General features: G+C 40.4%; 4 protein-coding genes and 1 pseudogene across 9 annotated transcripts; 2 read left to right on the top strand and 3 right to left on the bottom strand.

The window, feature by feature from the left end:
• Nucleotides 1-1,817: 1,817 nt before the first annotated feature.
• LOC112291479 (hexokinase-1) lies at nt 1,818-6,150 on the top strand. Its single transcript, XM_024538925.3, has 10 exons — nt 1,818-1,890; nt 2,103-2,961; nt 3,395-3,545; nt 3,678-3,869; nt 4,140-4,214; nt 4,346-4,504; nt 4,648-4,746; nt 4,842-4,972; nt 5,082-5,163; nt 5,273-6,150. The coding sequence occupies exons 2-10, from the start codon at nt 2,645-2,647 to the stop codon at nt 5,606-5,608; spliced, it is 1,542 nt and encodes a 513-aa protein (XP_024394693.1). The 5' UTR covers nt 1,818-1,890; nt 2,103-2,644; the 3' UTR covers nt 5,609-6,150.
• Nucleotides 6,151-10,834: 4,684 nt separating this feature from the next.
• Nucleotides 10,835-14,659, bottom strand: LOC112291160 (uncharacterized). Of its 2 annotated transcripts, XM_024538239.3 has the most exons (8): nt 13,180-13,886; nt 12,916-12,971; nt 12,666-12,777; nt 12,439-12,543; nt 12,227-12,331; nt 11,889-12,056; nt 11,479-11,718; nt 10,835-11,340 (listed from the first exon to the last, which is right to left on the bottom strand). In XM_024538239.3, the coding sequence occupies exons 1-8, from the start codon at nt 13,747-13,749 to the stop codon at nt 11,104-11,106; spliced, it is 1,593 nt and encodes a 530-aa protein (XP_024394007.1). In that variant the 5' UTR covers nt 13,750-13,886; the 3' UTR covers nt 10,835-11,103. The 2 variants fall into 2 exon arrangements, with proteins under 2 accessions (XP_024394007.1, XP_024394008.1); XM_024538240.3 differs by lacking the exon at nt 12,227-12,331 and having other exon boundaries at nt 13,180-14,659.
• Nucleotides 14,660-14,662: 3 nt separating this feature from the next.
• Nucleotides 14,663-17,363, top strand: LOC112291163 (uncharacterized). 4 transcript variants are annotated; one of them, XM_090255653.1, is made up of 5 exons: nt 14,663-14,788; nt 15,303-15,487; nt 15,964-16,049; nt 16,397-16,544; nt 16,848-17,363. In XM_090255653.1, exons 2-5 carry the CDS (start codon nt 15,407-15,409, stop codon nt 16,938-16,940), a joined length of 408 nt encoding a protein of 135 aa, XP_090111779.1. In that variant the 5' UTR covers nt 14,663-14,788; nt 15,303-15,406; the 3' UTR covers nt 16,941-17,363. The 4 variants fall into 4 exon arrangements, with proteins under 4 accessions (XP_090111779.1, XP_090111778.1, XP_024394011.1 ...); XM_090255652.1 differs by having other exon boundaries at nt 14,690-14,810; XM_024538243.3 differs by lacking the exon at nt 14,663-14,788 and having other exon boundaries at nt 14,962-15,487; nt 15,848-16,049.
• A 216-nt stretch (nt 17,364-17,579) lies between these two features.
• Nucleotides 17,580-20,082, bottom strand: LOC112291161 (fatty alcohol:caffeoyl-CoA acyltransferase). The gene is made up of 2 exons (XM_024538241.3): nt 18,941-20,082; nt 17,580-18,798 (listed from the first exon to the last, which is right to left on the bottom strand). The coding sequence occupies exons 1-2, from the start codon at nt 19,409-19,411 to the stop codon at nt 17,866-17,868; spliced, it is 1,404 nt and encodes a 467-aa protein (XP_024394009.1). The 5' UTR covers nt 19,412-20,082; the 3' UTR covers nt 17,580-17,865.
• A 2,798-nt stretch (nt 20,083-22,880) lies between these two features.
• On the bottom strand, nt 22,881-25,253 carry LOC112291164 (zinc finger CCCH domain-containing protein 25-like; annotated as a pseudogene). The gene is made up of 4 exons (XR_016506247.1): nt 24,999-25,253; nt 24,586-24,857; nt 24,134-24,365; nt 22,881-23,785 (listed from the first exon to the last, which is right to left on the bottom strand). The product of XR_016506247.1 is annotated as a zinc finger CCCH domain-containing protein 25-like (transcript).
• Nucleotides 25,254-26,342: the final 1,089 nt, after the last annotated feature.

Here is a 26,342-nt window from a genome sequence, read left to right on the forward strand (position 1 = left end):
GTAAGAAACAAAAACAAACAATATAAATTGTACCGAGATGAACTTTAAATCGAAATATTTTGTTTCAGCAAGTATTTTATTTTTTATTTTTATTTTTATTGTTGTTATTATAACAAATATTTTGTCATTGATATCGAAACTTATCTTTTAGAAGGCATCTGTTTAATCCTTAAGTCGTCTCTTGCGTTTTTTATAATTGGGCTGAATGTGAATGTAGATGATTAACAGTTGTAACAACAAGAAGAACGCAAATCGAAAAGAAAAAGGCAAATGAAACTGGTAAGAGATTCTTAAATTCTAAAACGAACCATGAACATGTATGGGTTCTTAAAGTGAGGTTTGAGGCATTCGCTTTCCACGTACTCCTTTCCAGTGTGGAGAAAATAAAAGGAAGAAGTGTGCTTAATAAGAAATGTGATACTCTGGGGTCATGGAATATCCCTTTTTCTGCATTTCTCTGCTAACAATCATTGAAGATACAAATTCCCCCAATCTGTGAAGTCATTTGAAAATCCAGCACACAAAGCATGTAAAATCATGATTCTCAACTGTGTTGAAATTTGACACCCAGAAGCATTGGCTGTGCAGGTGACAAAGTCATGCTGTACCAAACTCTGTGCCGAAGGAAGAGTGGGAAAATATATATCTTCATATATAACTATAAATAAATGTATATCATAAAAACGAAGTTTTATTCTTTACCCTAAAGTATGTCAACGGATCAGAACGACTACAAAACAGCTACTGGGAAAATTGACTCAGATTTACTGTATGCCAATCCAAGGGCAAGTTGGTTTCAGTTTTCGTTTCAAACAAGTTTCGGGGGTTTAATATGATATCCACATCAGCAATACGTTCGTTTTATTTGTAGAAAAGGTACTACACCACAAACCTAAGCAGGTCCTCTGCAGAACAAACGGTAACGAATTCATCACACAGGAAAACTCGCACCAACTGCGCTGCACTACATGCATGCGACTTTTTTGAAGTGCACAACAACACGATCATGGCCACCAACGATGTTTCTGTAGCCAAGCCGAGAATAGTCACGAAAGGATTCAACCCGAGTCGACGAAGTGGTCACGTTCCATTCTGGTTGGGAGTGGATGTGCGACAGTCGAGAGTTTTCGTATGGATGACGGAGCGTGTGCCGAATGATCCGAGGGGATGCAAACGAGCAACGCAAGCGCTTCGTCGATGAGATTGGCAATCGTGAGAGGGACCAGAAGCCCAGTGCGTCAAAATTACGCCAGGCAGCCCATACGATGGAGACCAGGTGCCAGCCAGCACTGTGCGAACAGACAGGAGAGGATGGCTAGCGCGCAGGCTGCGGGTAAGGGGGCGATGGCGGAGAGCGAGAGAGAGAGAGAGAGAGAGACCCACTTCCCCTTCCTCTCCCATGTGGCATCGGTAGGGACGGGGGAGAGCATCCAGTGCATCATCTCTGCTTGCCGCATAAGTCCGCCCCACTTGTCTAAAGCCAGCGCGCGCTTGTTGACTGTAGCCCCCAGCTACTCATGAGAGTCGCCGCACCCCCCATCTCCACAGTTTGCTATTTTCCAGGCCGTGCCTTTCCCTGCTGTCCCTGTCCCTAACACACACCGGTGTGGTAACCCACCCCCACTCGCCTTGCATTATCCACACGAGCTTAAGCTTAATCGCTGATTAGCTGGTGGACCACGACGAAGGTTGACCCGCAAATAAAACGTGTTCCTTCGCACGAGCCTGTTTTTGGTGGGTGGTAAAATTATGCTCGATCCTGGCTCTCAAACCCATCAAGCCTATCATCCCTTTCAGCGATTCGCAGCAACTCCCTGAGCTTGTCAACTGGGTCCCTGGTTCGAGGTTGGGGGGGGGAGAGAGGATTTGTTCTCGAGTCCTGGCGCCGAGGTTAGCTTTTGAATTAGTGAGGTGAATTTACTTTCAAATCAAGGTTGGGTTATCATGAGATGACGGTCGAAACCTCCGACTAGATTTATGCAGTCTGTCAGAAAAGTGCAGTGCGCACAGTCGTCCGCACAAGATAATTATCCCTTCACGCGGCCTGTGTTGTGGGGCTTATTGAGAGACTCAAGTTAACGTTGTGTGCTCTGGTGCCGCAGCATTCCAGTAAAGGTTGTGGTGATTCTTCCGGCTTGTGGCAAATCATTCATCGATGGTCCAAATTCTCTCCATTTTCGAGCTCATGCCTTATTGCCCTTTGGTCGCCTATGGTGGACCCTTCCCATCTTTCACAGTTAACGCTGACGTCTTGAAGCTCCAAAGCAAGTCCTGGTAAAGGGAATCTAGGCGCCCAGATTATGCGCTCTCCTTAACAAGCGATCTTGTGCTCTCTGAGCCTCACCTCCCTCGCTCCCTTGTCTTGCTCTGCGATCTCTCGTCAAGCTTTTTTTTCCCCCCTTTCTTTCTTTTTCTCCCGTCCTCTGTTGTGCTTGCGCCAGCCGATCGCCTACACCTAGCAGCCGCGGTTGGAGTGCTGTGTTTTTAGCTTTTTGGAGTCCTCAGATCTGGCAGACAGTTTGATGTAGGGACGTTGGTGTAGGTTTATTCAGCTGATCGATTGAGAGTGCAAAAGGCGAAGCTGTGTGCGTGTGCGTGTGCGTGTTTGCTCGTGAGTGTTTGGGAGTATTGCTAAAGGGTAGCAATGGCGATCGGGAAGGTACTGGGGTGTGCCGGGTTTCAGCACAGTGCAGTGCCAACGCTCCGTGAACCAGTGCGGCTGAGGGCGCAATGCAGACGCCGGGGAAAGACCGTGTCTATGTCGGTTCAGAAGACGTCGAAAACGGTACAGCAGGCGGAGAAGATGTTGCAGGAGTTCCGTCAGTCTTCCTCTACTCCCCTGCCTCTTTTGCACCAGGTAGCGGACGCTCTCGTGCAAGAAATGTATGCTGGATTGGCGTCGGAAGGTGGTAGTGATCAGCTGAAGATGCTTCCGACCTATGTCGAAAACTTGCCTTCTGGGTGCGCTGCTTCTCAATACCCTCTCCTCGTCGATCCTTCTTTCGTTGATGCGAAGTAGATTCTTCTCCCAGACCTCAGCACCCTTTGTTTGTCGAAAGTGCGGCATGCAATGCTCCCTCAGTCTGTCACGGTGTCCCGAGCAACTTCTAAAAAAACACATATTCACTTGTTTTGCGACGTCACCGCGTAGAGTGTAGCAGTCAGATATTTCAATGACCTGGTCGTGGGCGTTCTCTCTTTCCTGTTGTTAAACTCTCCCTATCATAACATACGGCGCAGTTTGATTGAGCTTGAAACACTGCTTGAGCACGATCAACGAACATTGTACTAAGAGAACATTCGCGATCGCTGGGGACACGAGGCCGCGTCTTGAGAGAGATGCCTATTGTGAATTTTGGCATTCTTACGAATCCCTTCGAGTTTTCAATTGCAGGAGCGAGAAGGGGCTGTTCTATGCCGTGGATTTGGGCGGCACAAACTTCCGTGTTCTGCGAGTGGAATTGGGAGGCAAAACAGGCCAAATTTTGAGCCAAGAGTTCAAGGAAGTGGTAATCCCTCCAGAGCTTATGGTGGGCACTGGTAAGGTAAGACTTCATACACTCAACACCCATTTCTAATAACTCTTCGTATGAAGAGCGGGACGAGTGGCGAATGATTCTCTGGGCATGATGAGAAGGGCCATGATTTGATTCTTATGGCGGGATGCCGTGCAACAGGATCTTTTCGACTTCATTGCTGGTACACTCGCATCATTTGTCGACACTGAAGACGAGTCAATTAAAGCTCACTTTGTTCAATCGGGAAAAACCAGGGAGTCCGGTTTCGCTTTCTCCTTCCCCGTTCGACAGACCTCAGTCAAATCTGGCATTGTCATCCACTGGACGAAGGGCTTCAAAGTTGATGATGCGGTGCGCCACTTGTGCAGGCCTTTTCACTCACAAATTCACTACTCATACACACACATTTATCCCATGAGAGGATGCATTTGCCAATTTAAATAGCGTTTTCGATACGAGTAAGCTTAGATTTGCATCTTCTTTCTTCCCTTGCGGAGGGGCACTTTTCTGAATGTTTCAGGGACTTGAGGATTATCCTTTACGAACCCCTGTTGTATGCGCTGATGGTATTTGCAACCCAAATTTAGTTCAAACTTCCTTAATGGTTCATCTTTCTGGCAGGTGGGCAAAGACATCGTGAAGCAATTTCAGGATGCAATCAGCAGAAGTAACCATCAGATTATGATCTCAGCCCTGGTATATCTCACTTTTCTTGAACTGCACACTCTGTTTGGATTTAAGTTCTTTACGTAATAGCGTCCATCTTCTGTATAACCTGTGTTTGCAATGATAGACTGAAGGATTTCTTAATTTTGAATCTTTTACAGGTAAACGACACCGTTGGCACGTTGGCCGGAGGCAGATTCAACTTCGACGAGGAGACCATGATTGGTTGCATTATTGGAACAGGGACAAACGCATGCTATGTCGAACGTGCCGATGCTGTACATAAGTGGGACGAGCCACTGCCCAAATCAGGAGAAATGGTAATCGATTTCGCCGCATTTCTCGGTTTGTAGGCACCTGAGCAGGAAATCATGCTAACAAACGTCTTCAAATGGGTGATTTGCTGACGATCATTGAGTATATGAGCAGTTTTTTCCTTACATTTTGTTATTACGTGTGGCAGGTTATCAATATGGAATGGGGAAATTTCCGTTCACCCTACCTGCCACGAACATTTGCTGATGAGACTGTTGACAAAGACAGCGTCAATCCAGGGGACCAGGTGCGAAGTCTACCGAGAGAACTGAGTGCATGAGGTGTTGAATTAGGTAATTTTCAAGAGCAGACCTATTCACCCTCTTTGGTGGTTTTGTGCAGTGGTTCGAGAAAATGATCTCTGGAATGTACCTCGGCGAGATCGTGCGCCTTGTTCTGGCTAGGATGGCCAAAGAAGCGGAACTGTTTGGTGGCAATGTCCCCGTGAAGCTCTTGGAGCGGCTCACCCTAGGGTAATTCCACGGTACTTGCAGCCATTTCTCAATGAATTAATCCTCAGTAAGCCTAATCGTATTCGCTCTTGGCAAAGCACAGATCATTGATCCTTCACTGTTTGTACAGCACCCCACATGTTTCCAAAATACATCTGGACAATTCACCTGACCTCGACGTGGTTGCCAAAGTTCTCAAGGACGTCTTCGAGGTGAGTGCCTATGAGCAAATGCACGTTCGATGACATTGAATGGAATCCGAACAACATTGACACCACTTGCACTGGTACTAAGTACTTGATTCATGGCCCCCTTTTGCAGATCGAAACCACCACACTTGAGGAAAGAAAGATAGTACACGAGGTGTGTGACATCATGGGCGAGCGAGGTGGAAGGTTGGCTGCAGCAGGTCTCTACGGAATCCTGAAGAAGATCGGAAGAACCGGCAAATCTCGAAACGGATCCAAGAAGAAGACCGTGATTGCAATGGACGGTGGCCTGTTCGAACACCACGTCCGTTACCGGTCATACATGGAGGAGGCGCTCCAGGAGTTGATGGGTTCTGACGCAGCGTACGAGGTGGCGTTGAGACTACAGAACGATGGTTCTGGAATCGGTGCCGCTTTGCTTGCCGCTTCCCACTCACACTTCAAATAGGATAAAACGCACACAAAGCTTAGGGGGATCATGGCAGGTGATGAGCATCGCCTGTTTTGCATGCCTGTACAATATTCCGAGTCCTGATGATCTGTCTATCTTCTGAGATGCACCCATCGTCTGTACCATTTGTACCGGCTTATCGTACCGCAGGAAGACGCCGTTCTTCAAGTCGTTGTCTATCTGGTGACCAAAACCGCAGAGTTTCAAGCTGAGAGGCCTAGTAGGGGTAGTGTAGGCAGAGTCAAGTTTTATTGTCTCTGGTCAGTTACGTAGAACAGTTTGCGGTTGAGTCTACCCATCTCATCTAGATCTGCACTGCACACCTTTCAATAAGCTGGTTTCACTTGAGGTTGCCGTGCGCAAGCTAGTATCTGGCACAGAGATGAGAGGTTCATTGCTGCGCATTCTCTTAGCAATCCTCACAATTTCCGAGGTGATTGTGGGGTGATGGAGCTGGGCGTCTTTATAAAACTCCATCATAGATGCGTAATAAACCGAGTAATCCTGTCAAGATGAAAGTTGACGCGCTTTCTCTCTTCCATCCTTCCCTGTATCCATGATTTTGCATGAGTTTTGCATGTGTTTTCACAACATGTCGACGCTTGAATCTTAAGGTTTGCAGCTCATTCCTCTGCACTCACATAGCACCAGTGTTGCACAGCACCCGCCTTGTGTGCTGCACCATAACCGCCTAACGCTTGTCATTCTGCCGCGACAATAGCTCCATGTCTTAACCAGAACTTGGTTCACGCGGACATGCTCGTTGCCTTGATTGACAAGTTTTTAACAGCAATTTATCAAGTTTGGAATCCCTGCAACAAGTCTTTTTCTTGCTTGGTTTCCTTCCTCACGGCATCTCAGTCCAAGTTATACAATTGGACTTATTCAATGGATAATGATGGAAGAAGGGTGAGTGTGGAGAGAAGGTGCATACACATGTCTTTGTAGCAACATTATGAAAAGTTAGATGAAACTAATTATGCTGATTTTAGGATGTGTATTTGACTGTTTTTATCACATGATGTGGGATTGTGTGTAAATGACAATGGAAAGAAGTGTGCATATAAGAAATTCTAATAATAGTAGTGTAGTAACAGGAAAGTTGAAGATAAGAAAAAGGTACATAAAGAGATCTCATTGCACACATTTCTATGTACTTCCTTTGGTTTTTACTGGAGCAAGTACAATCAAATCTTATCTTACAACACTTTGAAAACTTAAATTATTGTAATTTAGACAAGTTGTAAAGCAATATATATTTTTTAAAGTCTTTTTTTTTTGGTTGTCAAATACATTCATATATTATTTTTTATCTAAAAGAAATACCTTTTCATAATATATATATATTTAGATATATATAAATGATATGAAGTATCTAATGTCTCTACTACACTAATGTTAGAAATAAAATAATAAGTTGAATAATTATATTGTCTCCTAAATTATAGATTCTTGTGTTTAGAGATCCATACTGAGAATTTGGTACAAAATTGTCTTTCTTAATGATAATAATAATAATAATAATAATAAGATGCTATATCTTTGTGAGGTTTTTAGTCAGCATTTATAAGAAGATGACTGGGGGCAACACTTACAATCTTTTGATAGCTGAAAGTCATAATAGATTACCATTAAAATATAATAAACTACAAAAATAATAAACCAAAAATCTAGTTAATAATTTATATTTCATTCAATATGTTTAATATAAAATATTAACTAGATGCATTATTGTATTTTTGAATGTATTATCCTTTGTTCTTTGAAAATTTATAGTAATTTTTTTTTAAATATAAAAAAATAAGGTATATTACAAAATAAAATATTTCAAAAATATATATATTAATTTAAATATTTTTTATATTAAACTATAAAAAATAATTTAATAATTAATATTTTACTTTATTTTTTATATTTAATTTTTTTAATTGTAATTTTTATTTCATATTTAAAAATTATTATTCTAATTCTAATACATTTTGCAAAGTGTCTTTTTATTCTTTAAGGTTATTTAAGAACAATCAAAATAGATTTATACTAAATAGTCTTTTGTAGGATTGAATTGTTAATGACTACTTAAAAATATTGGCATTATGAGATAGCCTCAAGTTGTGAATAACAAGAATTGATTCTTAATAAGATCACAAAGAACTTAAATGTTGACAAAGATTTGTAAGTCCAACTAAATGTGGAATCTAACAAAGTTTCAACAAGTCTTTTTGAATCTTAATACTTATAATTGATCTTAATTAAAGAATTATCTTATAGTTTAGTATCTCTATTTTTAATTGCTATCTTATAATGATTAAAAAGTAATTGAAAGAGATTATAGTAAAACTCAGAATGACATATTGTAGAATAGTAATATTGTCAAAGATTGTAGGTGCATTAGGAAATAATGCTATAATATGACATTAGAGAAGTATAGAAGTCTATTCTTGGTTTAGATTAGCTATTTATTTTTATAAAATTAGGGATGTAATTATATAAAGCTAAAACAAAATGAAAGAATACTAATTTTATAAAAATTTGTATACATGAGTTTTGTCTTTATTAATCTTTGCTTTGATTTTAGATCTTGTAGTAATAAAAATAAAAATTTATGTATAAAATTTTGATATTTCTATATATGAGATATAAAATTAATTATCTAATAATTGATTACTTATTTATTATTACTATTATTATATTAAAAAATGATGTACAACTATATAATCCAATGTTGCTCAAATTATTAATATTATGATTTTTGATACTTGATCAAAGAAACTTTTGAGCAATGAATATTAATAATTATGAAGCATTTGTAAAATAAAAATTCTATGTGTATGTTTATATATTGAGATTAAAAAAATAGTATTTGGAAAAGAATTTATGTTGTTATTTAGTGTCCTAAAAACATATTTATTTGTAATTTTGGTGAGTGTATATGAAAATTTTAAATAACTTTATCTTTCAATTTTTTTTATTTCATCAAAATCGTTTTTCCAACACATTCTTGAGTATTTCAACTGGAAAAGAAAAAAAAAAAAAAAATGACAAGAAATGTCTTTTTTATCGTAAGCTTTGTGTAGAATATAAAATATTGAAAATTCTGAAAAACAGTTTTAGATCCTTCTATTGATATGTTAATACCACAGATCATTATTTGTAATATAAAATAGGTATAAGATTACCTGTTATGCAAAAAGGGTTTAGAATCATGTAAAATCAAAGCTCTAATGGAGGTTTTTACACATGGTTTTTTACCACAAACAAAACCACTCAAAACATGAAACATCAATCCTCTTTTTTCCCTTGATTATATATATATATATATATATATATATATATTGTCAAAATTGGATACAATTTTGTGTACTTTGTTGTGTAAATACTTCCATTTTCTTCTCCTCATTCTCATTACTACACAATGATCATTTCATTATTGTAATGATTTCTACTACCACATACCCACAAACTCATTTTTACATTGTCGATCATTTTTATGTTAATTGATATTTCCTCTTAACTTAAACAATTTCATAAGACTTCTTTCTTCTTCTTCTTCTTCTTTTTTTATTTTTAATTATTTGAGAAAGTGGGAAAAATAAAAAGTTCCTTTCCACCATTGAAGGTGTGAGTATGCCACACACCTGCTATGAAAGATTTTTCTTCTCTTTTTCTTTTTCTTTTTTATTTTTTTTAAAGATTGTTAATTAGTGAATGAGCTGAGCTGGCAGTTTTCTACAAAACAAGACTTCTATGGTAAACTTGTTATTCTGATTGTTGATATGGGTTGGTCAATTTAGTTGTTGGCAGTTTAAAGGATGCAAAAGGAGAAGCCGTGGTTTTGCTTACAACTGCCCATTTCTGTGTTGAGAAGGATGGATTTTTGTGGTTTTACTATTTTTAAGATTTGGGTATGTATACAATTTTGTGGACAATTTTGTGGAGAAGAATAGATTGATAGAAAACTATCTAGAGAATAAATGAAGTCAGATCCCCCTTTGATGGGTTGGGATTTCATTGACTTAATTTTTTGATACTTTGTATTTTTCTTAAAATTGAGGATTCAAAAGCAACTAATGCATACTCATGACAATGACTACTTTAGATTAAAAAAAGAATGAATCTAAAAATTCCTTTGAAAATTAACTTCTTCAACTGAAACTAGGAAACATTTTTCAACGGTTAATTGCACATGTCATGTTCATTGCATTTGTTGCATTTTCTTTTTTTTCCTTTCTTTCTTTTATTTTCTCCTATATTTTTACTTTTTTCTTTTGTAGCTTTTAAGATTCATTGTCCTTACCAATTACTCAATTTGTCTCTTTCTTTCTATCTTGTGCTATATTATTTCTTACATAAAACAATTCATGTTTTGTTTCTACTTTATCTGGAAGTAAAGGAATTACATGCACGTAAAAACATTTAAATCTTACGTTTTTTTTTACATTAAAAAATCGTTGGAAAATAGGTTTTAAAAATAAAAATAGAACTGAGATTTGATTCTACATAAATTTTTGTGGTTGTATGGCTTATTTATTTGTGCAAACATACATGAGTAAGAATGTAGATATAGAAGGCAGGATTTGAATGAAGGAATTATATCAGATTGAAATAAAATAAACAAGATAATAATTAATAAAATTTAATATTACATCATACGTTTTATTTTGAACATGTATATGAGTATGAATATGTATATATATATATATATATATATATATATATATGACATGGAAATCAAGTTTTTTCTTTTGTATCATTTTTGGAAACATTTGAAGGTTACAATTACTAATGTTTTATTTTACAAATCCATAATTATATCAAACATAACAATGTTACATTTGTCAAACTAAAACATAGTTTCATGTTCATTATCCATCCATAGGAACTATATAAAAATCTTTAAAATTAAATAAAATGCCCTTTCTTGTTTAATTCAATGCTATACAGTTTCTGGATATTTTACAATTTCTTTTAACAAGCAGTATGTTATATTCACGTATGTTTATATATCTCAATGGTTGCTTTACAGAATCCAAATTTACACAAATACTACTTAAACTTTCACAGTGCTGTATTGATTCAAATGTCTCTCTCAACAACCTTAAGAGATATTAAAATGTATAGATTATCTGGTACAACTCAAAACACATGGACAGCCAGCTTTATTAAGTCAGAGCAAGCAAGTTTTTTTTATTTTTTTATTTTTTTATTTTATTGATACACATAGCATGCAACACACATGAAACAGACATATTTCAAAAAGCACCAAAAATATACATTCAGTCCTTTCAAATGCACAAAATCTGCCATCAGGGCTGCACGAGATAAACTCTATTTTAATAATCTAGCATTAACTACAACGCCATCTGATCAACTGTTCACTTCACCGCTTTAACAGCGAAGATAAAAATGCATCAAAATCCAAGGAAAGTAACCAAAACTATTTTTTTAAAAAACAAAAAGAGTCAAAGTCGAACAGAAGAATCTGAGGCATAAGATTAATCTGACCCATGTGAATCACTGCTACACGAGAATGTAGATGTGTCTCCTGCAGGACACAGGGGTTCAATTGCAGGCAGCATCCACGCTTCCATGCCACTCAACGTCTCTGAAAGTAACTGAAGACTTCCACCACTCTCCTTGAATTCCTTCACACGCTTCCCCAAAATTTGTTCAAATCTCATGCGCTCTTGTTTTTGCAAGGCTCGAAACTCCCTTGCGATGTTCTTGTGTCTCTGCAGTACCAACGAGGACACATGCCGTGGTAAGTTGTGATGGCAAGAGTGTACATGAAACACGACACTTTTGGTGATAAGTTTCGGTTCAGTAGTTCTGTGAATGATTAAACGACAAAAAGAAACTGGGTATCATACCTGAGAGCATCTCTCAAGTTCCAGATCTCTCGTCTTTCGAAGTTCGTCGCTCCCTTGAGCAGCCCGTTTCAACAATACCTTCATCTCATTTTGTTGCTTGGTTCGGAGCGCTTGTTCTTTGAGCCCTACCTCAGTTGCATATGCAACCCGTGTTGCTTGTAGCTCTGTGTGCTCCATCCTATCCACAATATGTTTAACTTTATCTGCCTCCAAATAATTCCCTTGTTTCCCAAGAAAGGTCTACACAGCCATAACATTGAGAAAACCAATGAATTAGACATTATGCCGCCAGAAAGTAGTATGACTAAGCTGAACAAAATATCGTGTCAAGTCGACCTGATAGAAGGACATGATACAGGGAATTTGCATATTGTATACAACCGGCTGATGTTCCACATAACATGGATTACTTGCACTTTCTTATGTTTGAGAACCTCCCGAGACCATTGAGGTTTGGTGGGCATTTTTGCAGCCATTCGTTGTCTAAAGGCTTGTAAAACACTGATTTGTTGACGTTTCAGCTTGGCAGCATGTTCTACAACAGCTTTGAGAAACTCTTGTAGCTTCTCATCCCAAAGCTGCTCAAACACAAACATAACCACTAAGATGAACTCCGAAAGATATGAATGTCAGCTTTGCAACATATATATATATATATATATATATATATATGCACACACATGTATTTACAGCTTTAAGTACACAAATCCTATGCAGTAGAATCCTCAAAGAATGCTATTTTACATACTCGATTTCTTTCAAACATTTCTTGTTTATATGCTTTTTCAGATTCTTTTCTTTGCTTTTGGTGTCTTTGGACCATGACTCTCTTCCTCTTATTATCTTCCAAGACCTGCAAACGTATCCCGAATGAATCATGCTGAAGTTTCTAAACATTGCATGACAACTGCATCTCATACATGAAAGTGTAGACGTTGCACGAGTTCCGTGAAACAACACCTTAACCCCGTTAAGGCGCTGAGTAGCAGCTCGTGCCTCCACGTAATTGCCATCGAATTCAGCTTTCTTCTTGTGTGCTTCCAGGGCATTGATAACCTCCATTACCTGCACATGCAATTTTTCAACATCTTAAGCTCGAAGCACCAACAAACACTTTAGCGTAGAACTTGCACATGTGCATTGATGAATCATGCTGTCAATAACACAGTATTGTAATGTAACTACACCTGGGGAGAGAAAGCAGGGTGGATGAGCTCTATGGAAGTTCTCCTGCTGGGACTCCTTTGCAACGTTCTGAACGACCTAGCTGATGGGTTTTCTGTCACGCTCACGCTACTCCTGCAGTTGTGATTTCCATCCACAAGAGTCCGCAAGTACTTTATTAATACTAGAAAAACTTCAATTTCCTTAACAAGATCTCCATGTTAACTTTTAAGAGAATTTATTTGAACTTGAGATTAACTTCGATTTCTATACCGAGATCCAAAGAATGAAGGGTAATGAGGTTCCTTTGTCTCAAGATGCGCCGCTAGCTGCACAAGTGTAGTCCATGAGATCAAAATTTCCGATCATCACAGTAATTCGGTAATATACCTGACACTAAGTGTCGAGGTTAAAATCAGACAAGAAAGCAGAGTACATGTAAGATCATTGGCACCTCCACGGATACTGGCAAAGTCAATCAAACCACCATAACGATAATTGCAACTGAAGCAGTAGAACTGTGGGTAGATTGCATACCAGAGAGACGGGGATGCCACTCTTCTGACCTGTCGTCTCTTTGAAAGCATAGTAAGTCATCTTGAGCGAGGAGACATCGTCTTGCTCGTAGTTGCTTGCCAGCGAAGGCGAATGAATCTTAGCATCCCAATACCTGCTCGATTCGGACGCTAACAACGAATTCTTTGAGTACTGGTTATCACCATCCGCATCATACTTGGGCATTTCAGTGGTGGAGATGAACTCCCCTATACCCTCATCAACAACCAACTCCTTCACAAACTGCGAAATCTCCTTCTCCACATCAGTTTGCTGGTTAATCTCTGAGAGTGTCATCTGAAACGGCGCGTGGTCATCCTCGCTACCCGAAGACCTTGAAGACGATTTGTCAAAAGACTTCCGCGACGATTTTCTTGAAGACTCGCTTGAAGGAGTCAGATTTCGTGACAGAGATCGTCGCAAGCTGCTATTAGCGCTGTTGGAGCTTGCCATTTCAGTTGAGTAAGATTGACTTGAATCGACGTATTTCCCGACGGGGGTCTTGGTTACATCAGGCAGAAAATCCTCTATCTCCTTTAGCTCCTCCAGCATTCCTCCTCAATCCTTGGTGAATAACAATGAAATCGATTTTTACTGTGGATCCTGTTGCTGTCTTTTCTATGGGCTGCATTGACACAGCTTCTTATCCTATGTCCATACAGATCCACATTGTTTACGCCGAGTGCTGCTGTGGTACTGTCTGTCGAATGATGCATCCCATCCTCGCACGTCATGGGGATCACACATGTGACGCATAGTTCTCTCTAAAAGAATTTGACAGTAAGCATCGAGATCCGACTAGAGATCTGGGCAACGAGGAAGAGCATCAATGGCGAACATCACCTAAAATCCAATCAATCTCGTGGAGGGATAACGGAGCAACGCAGGCCCCGGCAGTTCCATGCTGCAAAATTTTAAAGAAACAGAAATCGAAGACCTGAAGCTTGTAGAATCGAACGGAGTGAATAATCTTACAGACTGTGTCCCTCAAGATCTACATGGTATCAGGGCCACCATTGTTGGAATGCTGTATTACTTCCAGAAACCGATAGAATCGGCTACAATCCCATGTGACTTCTATGGCGTGGGAAACTGCCTCAGTATCCATTCTTCAAAACCAGAATCCCACTCATACAGTTCAATGCCACCGTTATGTATCTGTGTGTGCCATACGCTTGTGCCCATATCAGCTACATTTCAACCCCAGCGCTCGAAAATATCACCTTATATCCTCCCTCAACTTAACCAATCTCTCAGTGAATCAAAGTTCGTGTCCATGCCGCTTAAGCTCATCAGGAGAGGCATAGTCCCAATGGCCCGCTCCCAGAATAACCCACAAGATGCCACAGAAATTCGGCCATGCGTCGTCAACAAAGATAACAACCCAACATACACAACAGCCACGTTTCCGCTGCGATCATCTACAAAGCCCTAGAAACGCAGAGGCTACAGCAGCTGCCACTCTTCAAATTTCATCAGAAGACGTAAAAGGAGACGACGTCAGGCAGCGGTTGGGCATTCGGGAGTCTGATTGTTAAGCATGCAATGCTTACGTGGTCTCTACGTAAAATTGGAGATCTAAACTTATTCGGTAATTCTCCCCTAAATATGCGGTATGCTCCTACCACGTCATTTTTTCCTCCATCCAATTGTGGATTCCTTTCGTCGCAATTGGATTTCGTGGAGTGACGGGCTCGATTTGCAAAACTTTTTCGATCGTGGGTTTTGTTCTAAGAAACCTCTGTCTGTGGTGCTTTTGGATTTGTTGCAGAATTTCCTCGTATTGCAATTCCAAACTCTTGTATTGTAGATCTGTAGTGGGAGTATCCCGTTAGCAGTATTATTGTTTGAGTCTCCCGGAAGTGGAGCTCGGAAACTGGCACGCGGTTTGTTAGGTTAAGATTTTAGAGCATATGATTTGGAAGAGGAAACCAATCAGCAAATGAGTTGGATCACTGGCAGCCCTAAATTTTTATAAGCTTGCGGACTGAATTTTTTTTTCTTCCTTTTCGTCTTGTGTTTTTTCCCAAGTCGAAGTGCTTCAGAAGTTCGATTTGTAGTTTCTCACAAGTGCACCAGATTCTGGGTTCCATTTGGCGTTACAGAGGATGTTCTAGCTCTTGACTAGCTGGCGTGAGGAGGTTATTGGGAGTTAAGGATCGAGTGAAGGGAGTTGTGGATTGGTTGGCGGTGATTTTAAATACGAAAAATGTCGAGCACTGCCTGCTTCGTTATCGTGTCGCGCAACGATAGTCCTATTTACGAGAGTGAAGTTGGCACTGCCCCGAAGGTATTGCTTCTTACCCATTTTAGAGCACCATGTCTATAAGCTATCAACTGAGAATTTTTGAAAGTTACAAGGTGCATTTCGATTAGGGTTTCGTGGTTCGAGTGTGGGTTTGTGGGCTCTTTAAGCACTAGTGTATTTGCGGGAGATTGAATTCGACCTCCAACGGTTTCCCTGAATATTGTGTTCGTTGTACCAAAGGTGAATTATTGGTTGATGCAGACTAAATGTGTAGGAAATTGTTTACCTCTTTAGTGTGGTTTTTCGCGGGAAAACTTTGCAGTTTAATTTGCAGCGTGAGAGATTGTTTTTCGTGACCGTGTTCTAGACAGTGTAATTCTGGAAGACATGTTCCATCTGCAGTTGTATTTTGTATTTGTCAAAGCCGATAGCTGCTCTTCAGGCGTCACGGATGCCCTTCAGCAGATGATACAGTTTATGTCTTCATGCGCGTGATTGACTCATCATTCGGGCTGCAGAAAGACGAGGCGGCACACTTGCATCAATTTATACTACACGCTTCTTTGGACATTGTCCAAGATGTTGTTTGGAACACGAATAACATGTATGTCTTCATCACCATACTTATTATACCATTAAGAATGAGCAAGATATTTTCGTGATAAGGAGAGTGTCGATTCAATGAAGTGGTTATTGATCTCTAGGGGCTTATGGGGACCGTTCCATTGCTGTAATCAGTCAGTGATGAGTTCAGGAAAAAGAGTCGTTTAGTTGCCAGAAAGTACATGAATTAGTATCATGTTATTTCGCGACTTGTGAGTACGTCCTGTTTTGTTCATCTGTTTTAATTTTCCATTTACTTCCATGATCGTCGCATCTCATAGGCATGTATTATTCTACATCTGCTACATGTTTAAAAAACAAACTGTGCTTCTGTTGACGTTTTTCCAGGTTTTTGAAGGTAGTAGATAAATTTAACGACTTGCTAGTCTCCGTGTATGTGACTGCGGGCCATACTCGGCTCATGCTACTGCACGACTCTCGTAATGAGGATGGTATCAAGAACTTCTTTCAAGAAGTCCATGAACTCTACATCAAGGTAATTGCTTACATCTTTACAACCAGAAACCCTCCTTTCCTCTTTTTCTATGTTTTGACTGGTACAACACCAGCATTATCGCAGCTGATGAATTTACCACCTTAGCCGAGCAGAGTAGATTATTGGAAAAGCGAGCACATAGCTGTCCTTCTACGTGTTATTCAATATGTGCAGCACAAGCTTGAATTTTTAATTGACTGTCGTCCTGCTCTTCATTCAATGCACCTGTTGCAGTACTTGATTCTGTGCACATTATCGTCGATTGACTGCCTCATCGTCTAACGCAAACTCCTTGGGCTGCAGATGCTGTTGAACCCTTTGTATGTGCCTGGGTCACGCATTTCCTCTCCATTTTTCGATACACGGGTCCGAGCACTTGCTAGGAAGTACCTTTGAGGGCTGCACAGCAAATAATGATATGTTTACAAGACATCTACAATGAAGACATCTAGTTGGTATACCGCCCTGGAAGAGAGTTGCGCAACTATCTTGGAGATAGCTGCGTCACTCGTTCTTGCAGAAGCCGCTGTATACTCGGACAGTTTAGGTGTTTATATCCATGTTGATTAGATGCTAGACACTCTCACGTAAGACTTGGTTTAGTGCAATTGGCTCGAATGTCACTAAAGCGCACTAATTCTTTTTGGGTATGAAGGTCAGAACTTTTATTCTCTAGTTGATTTCATAATTTCCACTGCATTGTGGAACCCATATTCCCACACACCTGTAACTTGGTCTTGGAGGTTCCTGTCCTTTTACGTTGCAGCTTGTATTTAATGTAAGTTATGGCCCCGCACAATTATTGTGCATTTTACTGTCGGGATGAGTGTCTTCATGCTAAAAGTTAGGTCTGCTTTTCAGAGTTTGATGTAAAGTCAGAGCAAGCAATGGGAAAATAGCGTATTCAGTGTAATTAGAGGACGATTGTGTATACGTTTTTTTCTGGTAGGTGCTACTCTGAAAACTGTTCATTATGTTGAACAGTTTTCGTTTACAAGTGAATTTGTGTTACAAATGAGCATACAAAAAAGTCGATTTACAAAAAATTCGATTTATTTATCTTGCTGCAAATTACAATGTTGATGGTCAACCGGCCATTGATTTGGCTTCCGTTGGTTCGTAAGTCTGCGGTACGTATACAAAAGAAGCAGCATTGAACATAACGAAAAGAAATTTTCTTTTCAGGTTTGCACTTCGTTGAATTTTGCCCTAAGCAAAGTACTTATACATATCACAAAGCTAGATTATCCCCTTCACGATGACTTCAAAATTGCAGTGGGCCACTTCCCTGCTTGAGCTCTTGCTGTAGATAGACTAGAAATCATGTGTTGCGACGCAGAATTGGATGTTCACGAAGCAACCATGAATCGGCAGCTTCTGATGATTGAACGCCGTAACACCGTAGGTCGTTGTCGAGTTTCTCCATAGATTCCTGGCTTGGCATTGCGAGCAATATCTTCACGCTTCTCCTGCCTTTCCCGCAGGAAGTGAAGAGGATAACCTCGCGGTCGGGGAGACAAGCAGGGCTAGTGCTCATTGGGTAGCCCCAACCGAAGTCCACTGTGTGGAAGGGGAGCCGCAACCAGGTGGTGACGAGAAGAGTGGCAACGAGTGCAGGTCTTGAGCGAGTGAGCTCGTAGAAATCCAGAGCAGAACGCATGTAGTCGTCGTTGATCATGGCAATGGCATCCTGTACGAGCTTCACAGCGTATGAGAGAGGTTGCTGAGTCAATTCTGCGGCGGTGGTGATGGCGCACGTCAAAACGATGCCGTTGCCAAAGAAATGCTCTGGCAGGGGGGGGTCGAACTTGCTCCGGCCATCGACGGCGAAGAGGAGCCGGGTCTTCTGTTTGAGTGGCATGTCCATGGCTTGTGTCCTGGCCCGCCATGTCAATGCCGTGAGCGCTTCGAATGTGGAGACTTTCTGTATGGCACCGTCTTCGAGAATTGCTTTCTTCACAGCTTCCAAATCGTCGGGTGTGAGAATGAAGTTCTTGTACACGAGACTATCGCCCATGAGGAGCTCCCCACCAGAGAGATCCTCGATTTCGTCAAACTCGTGGTGGGGGAATTCTACTCTGGGTGGATCTCGGGATCGCAGCACACTGCGATCGATGTGAGGGGGGTGGGTGATGTCGACACCACGGGCGAGCTCCCCCCACGCTTGCAGAAACTCGTTGGCGGAGAGCCCATCCATCATACAATGGTTGTTGTGCAAGCTGAGAGAAAATCCCCCACACTTGAATGTAGTAACCTGCAGGTTGGCCAATAATATTAGTCGTGTGACTTATCAAAGGCCACGAATGTTTCGCCAATCTATTGTGTAACGGCACTCAGCTCCTACTGCTAATGTTTAAGCACTTTAACAAAAACAGAACTCGAAATTGCGTGTGCACCTGTACGATCAGCGGAGGCACTTCAAGAATGTTTTTGGCATTGGGGAACTCGTAAACCAGCTCCCGCATGAACGGGGTAGGGCTGGATATCTCCCCTAACTCTGCAATGCACTTGTTCGCCGTGGCCTCCACAAACACAGCACCTTGCTCCTGGCAATCAACCTGCAGCTTGAAGTCCTCGCTGATGCCCAGCCTCCCTGCCATGGGATAGAAGTGCACCAGCAACTTCGACAGCGCATCCTTTATGACTGGTGCAGGGTCTTCATGTTTCTTCTCCTCCCGCGCCATGAAGAAATACACCGTGCGCATGCTCACCGCAATGTTCTGGTCCAAATTGTTCAAAAAATAGACAAGGTGCGGCGTCGACTCCGCAGGGACCACCAGCTGCGGCTCCTTCACCTCGACGATCAGCTTCGGCTCCTTTACCTCGACGTCCAGCTTCTTCATCGCCATCTCGTCACCTCCAGGCATTGTTTCCTGCTGCTACTGTTACACACTTCCACTAGCTTGCTTCTTCTCAGGATCTTTGCAACGGAAGGGCCAGGAACCTGGAAATGAGCTGGCCCACCGCAAGCTGGTTCAACCTCTCGACCCCCACCGTCCTTCCGAGCAGCACATTTCAGCTCAAAATTCGTGTTCTAAAAGACCAAACCTGACACACACACACAAAAGTCCTACTGCAGGACCTGACAGTACATCACTTCGAAGTTACTATCCTGACGAATCCTAGAAGGATCCACTCTCAAATTTCCTCTCCTCCTTCCTCCTCTTCTTGCAATCAGGTAGACACCCCAGCTTGACTAGAGCGACATTGCAATATTCCTGTTCCAAATCGACCAACGCCTCTCTATCAGCTATGGCGTCCCTGACATATATTATTCGGAAAGATGGGGTGGTGGGCATTGACGTAGAGGAGATCGAGAGGCTGATCTGGCAGGTAGGGCAAGGCAGCGCGGCTATAATGAAGGCTAGGGTGCGACTTGGAAAAAAATTGGGTGCGCCATGAATGTCCCCCAGTCCTTGCTCTCGCCATTACTGCACTTGCAGGCAGTGAGATTCATGGCAGTTGGAGCTCACCACTTTCATGGCTGCTTTCACTTGAACTCATCAAGTGGTGGCCGCTCCCCCCTCCTCCACCCTGCAAAACAGTCCCCCTTGCAGGTGTGTTGGAGTTTAGCTTAACCTCCCCCTCAATCCATCTTTGATTTTGTTGTCTTGGTTACTACGCCTGCCTCTCACCAAACTCCTCCCCCCTTATCTCTCCCACCAGTTTCAATGCATTTGACTGACATCATCAGTCAATCTCTAGACGTGGCTACCGTCATGCTTTGACTAGTGGTTTTGAGCTGCACTGAATTTTCCTGCTAAGACTAGTTTTGTGGGCAGTCATGCGCAGTGAAAAGCAGAGTAGAGTTGCAAAATTAGTCTGCAGAAAACGTAGTGGTTATAACGGTACATGACACTGGGTTGTATTGCTGCTATTCACACTCACTTTCTTTCTCAAAATGCGAGTTTACATATGTATGTATGTATTTTTGGTGCTTGGGCGTATATGTGGTCGTCGCCGCTGTCAGGCTACTCATGGCCTAAACCACTCATGGCAACAATAACGCTGGAAAATAACATCACTAGATTGTCAAAGTCTGAAAAGCGTGGCATTATGGTTGTGAGGATTAGCCACCAAAATGTTGTAAAGGAGTATGAGATTTGTGGTAATAATGAAATTGTTTTTATTTTCTATCCATAACATGCATGAGCTTTTTATTGATTTTTAAATCTTATTTATGTTACAACATTTTGGCCAGTTATAAAAAAGTAATTTAAGTTGTGCTCAATAGATACAAGCTTAAAATAATCAATCAAGCAATGGCTTCAAAAATATATTTTTTAATTATTTTTATTACTATTATTATTAAATTTTATTAAAATATAAAAACTTGTGACAATTGATATATATTTATTTATTTATATAGGGAGTTGCTAAAGCAACATTTTCATGTTGTTAATGTGACACCTACTTGGGTTCTACTGATTAATTTAGTCCATCCTCCATTTCATGTTTCCAATCCATGTCCCCCATCTTATATTCCCAATCCATGTCCCCAATCCATGCTCCATGTCAAATGTTTCCAATTTATGTTCCTTTCCCAACCTCCTTTTATCCCCCATTCTTGTCCCTTATTAATGCAAATGGCAATAATAATTTTCAAAAGAGTTGTTTTTTCATAAAACTGTTTTGAGACTAAAGTGTTGTTGATGTTGCATTGCAATCTTCTAATTGCAATTAAAAAAATAATACATCTTGTTTTAATTTAAATATTTTTGGATTATTTGATTATATATATATATATATATATATATATATATATAAGTAAATTGATTTAACATTGTGTTTGATTGGTCTTGATTAGATTTTTAAAATTTTGATTAATTTTTTTAAAAATTAAAAATTAGAATTAAAACCCTATTTTAATACGAAATTAAGACTAATTTAATACCAAAAAAATACAAAATTCATTCCTTCAATTGTTGGAGAACTTGAAATTGACAAAAAAATACTTTACATTACTATATGTGAAGGTTTAACACACATCCAAGATAGGTAGAAATATAGAGAAATAATTTAATATTGCATTTTAAGTCAAGAAAATTGTGAATCCTCAGTTAACCTCATAGTTGTATAAAAATCAACTTTCTTTTGTCTAAAAATATGTCTTGATCCTAAATGGTTTTTGCACATGAACTTTCAGTTTAAGAATGCCTTTACAATATGTTTCAAAAATATTATATATATATAACCCCTTCAATTTTATATTAAATTTATATAAATATAAATATAAAAATATATATATAAAATAGACATACACACACTCATACTACTCCTACCCACAAAGAAAATAAATTTAAGAAATAGAAGTGGGAAAGGATAAAAATTAAAACAAACAGACACATCGGTGATCAAGTGAAGTCCAATTCAAGGGCAAGTCAAAACACTGCAGCTGATTGATGAGCACAACTAAAATGTACAATGCCTCTAGAATGCAGCTACAGTTGATAAGGACTGAAATATGTGATTATAATATTTAGGACAAAATGATGGGATTTAATCAAACCCCAATTTTCTGCGTTTAGACTGCAGAGATTCCTCTCAGCACAAACAGTACAACTCTGTTTTGGTAACAGTCAGAGAGGAGCAGTGAAGAGGTGAAACAATTTCCTATCAGTGAACCTCTAGAGCCCAGCAATCCAACGAAGTTGTCACATGGAACGCGTTCAACATGCTGTTGATGAGCCCCACTTGCACAGCAGCATCCAAATCTGGAATCTCAGAAGCTTCATGAAGTCTTAGCATGTGAGTTTCGTATCTGCATCTTCGTGAAGTGTGATGTGACGTCAGTACTGCACTGGGATTCAGCACTGGGTTGAAACATGATTTGGAGTGAAGACCCTCTCTGGTTCCAGAGAATCTGAGAGGACTCTATCTCCAGAAGCAAAAAAGAGTTGCAGAAGAGTATATCCAGTGGTCGGAGAGTTTGAGTGTGAATGTCAAACATTGTCTTGATCGTAAGTTATTAAACCTTGTTTCTACATCGGTTTGTAGCTAATGAATATCACATGCCTACAAGTTGAGTCTCTTTAGATTCGTTCCTCACAGCTCCTATATTATCCGGAGGAAAGCGTCACTTACAAAATTTGAAACTAGAAACGGTGCCAACATTGTCTATCTGCACAGAGAGCCAAACCAGGTCCAAAAACAAAATTGCATAAAATACAAAAACTACTGATAAAATACCAATTCACAAAAGCGAAGGTTCTCATTTCCGAGAGACTATCTTCCAAAGTTCAGTGTGGACAGACATCACTGAAAATCACTAACACTGACCTTATATCTCAGCCCTTCTATTTACTGTGTCTTAATACCTGAGTGTGAAGGTCTGGGTGAAAGTTATCAAATAAGATTTAATCAAAATTTCATTGAAGGAAAAAGTTCTATATCTACAACCTAAATCTTCAACCAGTGCCTAAGCAACTTGTACTACAAAACTTTACTACAGCGGGCGAAAAAATTGCAGAGATCCTCCCTGTAAGTGAGGAGGATATAACTGGTATGAGAGTGAAGGACGTCCACCCTGAGCGCAAGGAGGAGGGCCCCTGAAGTGCTGATGCTGAAAATGTGGTGGAGGTCCTTGTTGCGAATAACCATAAGGAGGAGGACCCATAGGTCGTCCATCATACTGTCCAGGCTGGGGACGTTGCTCCGAATTAGAACTTCCTCCTTGCTCTGCACCACTAGAATCTTGTTTCATAACCGATCCCATGCACTGCGGATCCATGGAGGGATAAATGGGTCGATCATTTGATTAAGAGGGCGGAGGTAGATTAAAGTAGTTTGCGGTTTGTTCCTGACCAGGATGAAGATGTTGCTGAGGAATAAGTGCACGAGGAAGCATTCCACCATGTGACAGGATCCCAAATGCTGAAGTAGATGTCCCTTCTTCATTCTTTCCACCTGCAGCCTCCATTTCAGCCTTAGCAATTTGTGGCCTTTGCCACATGAGCTTCAACCTCAAGCCGTTAATAACTAGTTTGTTAGCCAGATGATCGGCAGCTTCCTCGGCACCCTCGCGGGTGGTGTAGGTAACAAATGCACACGCTCGTTGACGGACCATTCGAATTGATTCAATTTCCCCATAGCTATAAGACTGAACCTTAAGGTCCTCTTCTGTTACCCTGTCGATCAAGCCTCCAACATAGAGAGTCTTGATACTCATGTCTTCTGGGGGTGCCAAAGAAGGCATTTCCCCGGCCTTTCTGAGTAATTTAGCCGCCACAGGATCATTCACACTGCACAGGCAAGGGAACATATTAGCGAAGTGCACTTCAGAACAAAGCTTGTAAACAGTAGAATGCTGTTCTCTATTTTACTCTCGCTATAACGTCTAAATTCATGATCATGTGCCAAAAGAGATGACGAGCCATTAAAAAACCAGGAAAGATTCAATAAGACAGAAGTATATCCTTTTATATCACTTTGATATTAAAAATAATAAATAAAAATGAAAACTCTTAAGTGTGTTATATGATTTATTTAATTCTAATCAAGCTGTGACGTATAAGTAAACAATCACCTAAACTTCACTCATAATACCTAAAGCAACTGACCAAGATCATTTCGGTAGGTGAATTCAAAACTCAACGTATCCATAGTAGCGATCTTTGATATTCTGTTGAGAGAGTTCGCCTGTGACTGGCATTTCATGTCGGTACGGGCACTCAGATCCTCGTGTACACTCTTCCCTGACATAAAAACTACAAATATGTGCACAGTTTCTTTTGTAATATGGTGTGGTCCGTTGCAACTTCAGAATTGCATCAGTTGGACGAGCTTTGTCAAAAAAAGACTCATAGTCCAAACCAGCTTTAGCCTACAAAATTGAGGGGTGCGTGTAAATACCATTTGTAGTCACCACAAAAATTACAACCTACTTCAGCATTTGCTAACCATGTATGCCAGATGTTTGGTGACATATAACGGTCTCTCATTCGCGATTAAAAATTTGCGAAAAAATCAGTAAAAAGATAAATATACTGCTGTCTTAACCCCAAGCACTAATGAGAGTGAGCAAAATTAGGTCTTAATGATATCTTCCTGTCCTGATCCTCTGCAAAAAAACTCCATATTTACATCACTTTTGGGTATCGACTCGCTTGTGTTGATACCGAGAGCAGTGTCTCTCACTTGAACAGGCAGCCCGTACTCAAGATCAAGCAAACAGACTTGACACACATTCTTCAGCTTGCTATAAGTTTGACACACTTCAGTCTTCTCATACCGAGCATCTCTCCCAGACCTCCAACAGAACACGGTAAAAGGTCGAATGCAGATTTTACACTCCTTTTCGAAATTGGCCTTTGTCTAGACCACACCCACATCCACCAAGACTTCAGCCAGGGTCACGAACCCACAATGTAAAACCCTCAACATCAGACCCTAAACCCAAATCTCACACAGACCAACACAAGATGAGAAGCTACAAATAGATACACAAACACACACCATGCGCACGTAGGGATTGTCGCCCAAGCAACAGTCGCAAGTGATGGGGAAATCCGAGCGCTCCCAACCATCCGCTTCCGTGACGCGCAGCATCTTGTGCGCCATGGCGCTTCAATTTTGCCATTGTTCTCTCGGGCTCTTCCACCTCGCGCCGAGTCACACAGCTCTTTCGGAACGAAAAAAAATAAAAATAAAAAATAAAAAAATTCCCCGCCACATGCAAGGGGGCAGTATACGCTATGTTCCACAACGTTCCTGCATTGTTTGTAAGATCGACGGACTCCTTCAAACCTGCAGCGGAGCTCCTTCGTTTCGGTGCTGAGCCCTTCGACACTGGCTGCAGTCGACCAAACGCCACCCGCTTTACGATGATGTGGCGGCTCACCCCGTCTCTTTGGCGCTGACGTAAATGGTGACTGGATACCCAAAAGTGAGCGTGTTTCGAACATCGATTTTTTGCCGTGGTCTAAACATGTGGTGCGATCATATTACATTCTCGCAAGTCGGTTTAGAGTTGTTTAAAATGACTTTTAGCAAATCTAGATGATATTTCAAAACTGCAAAGGAAATGGGAAAAGCAGAACAGTATGACTTAACTGTAGTGCAATATCAACGATTACCCACTTGATATGATAGTACAAGCAGTTTAAACCGAAGGTTAATCAATGCAGGATTCAGCTTTCTTCTGCAATTTTGCAAACTGGTTGTTCAAAAGTAATGTAGCAGGGTAGGAATGCGACACTGTTTCAATTGCAAGGGGTTCAATGGGCCACCAATACCTCTCTTTCAGAAATTTGGCAGAAGTTTTTGTTGAGTGGTTTCCTACTAAGAAGAATCCTCGTGGGATGATTTTAGTAAACCCAACTCAAATATTCTATCGATTCTGAACAAGTTTTGGTTTCTACAACATACATAGTTTGCAACCACATTGTCTTTCTCCTGTGTATATTCCAGAACTGGTATATATGTTTTGAAAAGCCCATGAAATATGACCATTTGTACGACTCTACATCCTGCATCATCACATTTTTGTAGCTATTGAATAGACCCATCGTCATTTTGAACGTGTTTTCAATACCCAATGCTGCAAATTACTAGACATTATTGAACCACGACAAAACCAGACCAAAGACTGTCAAACAATATGTAGACGGATACTTGAAGAAATCTCCATGAACCTAGTCTAAGACATTCGGCAAGGTTACTCAAAAAATCATTTTTCGTAGCTGTGTTTCAGCGTGGAATAGTAAAATGAAGCCACAAGCTAGACGTTTAAATCATGGACTGTAGTTATTGCATTATTTTTTCTTTCATAGAAAGAAAGATAAGTTCGTTCTATATAAT

The sequence above is a fragment of the Physcomitrium patens genome, chromosome 14 (assembly GCF_059467195.1).
Source record: "Physcomitrium patens ecotype Gransden chromosome 14, ASM5946719v1, whole genome shotgun sequence".
NCBI lineage: Eukaryota > Viridiplantae > Streptophyta > Bryopsida > Funariales > Funariaceae > Physcomitrium > Physcomitrium patens.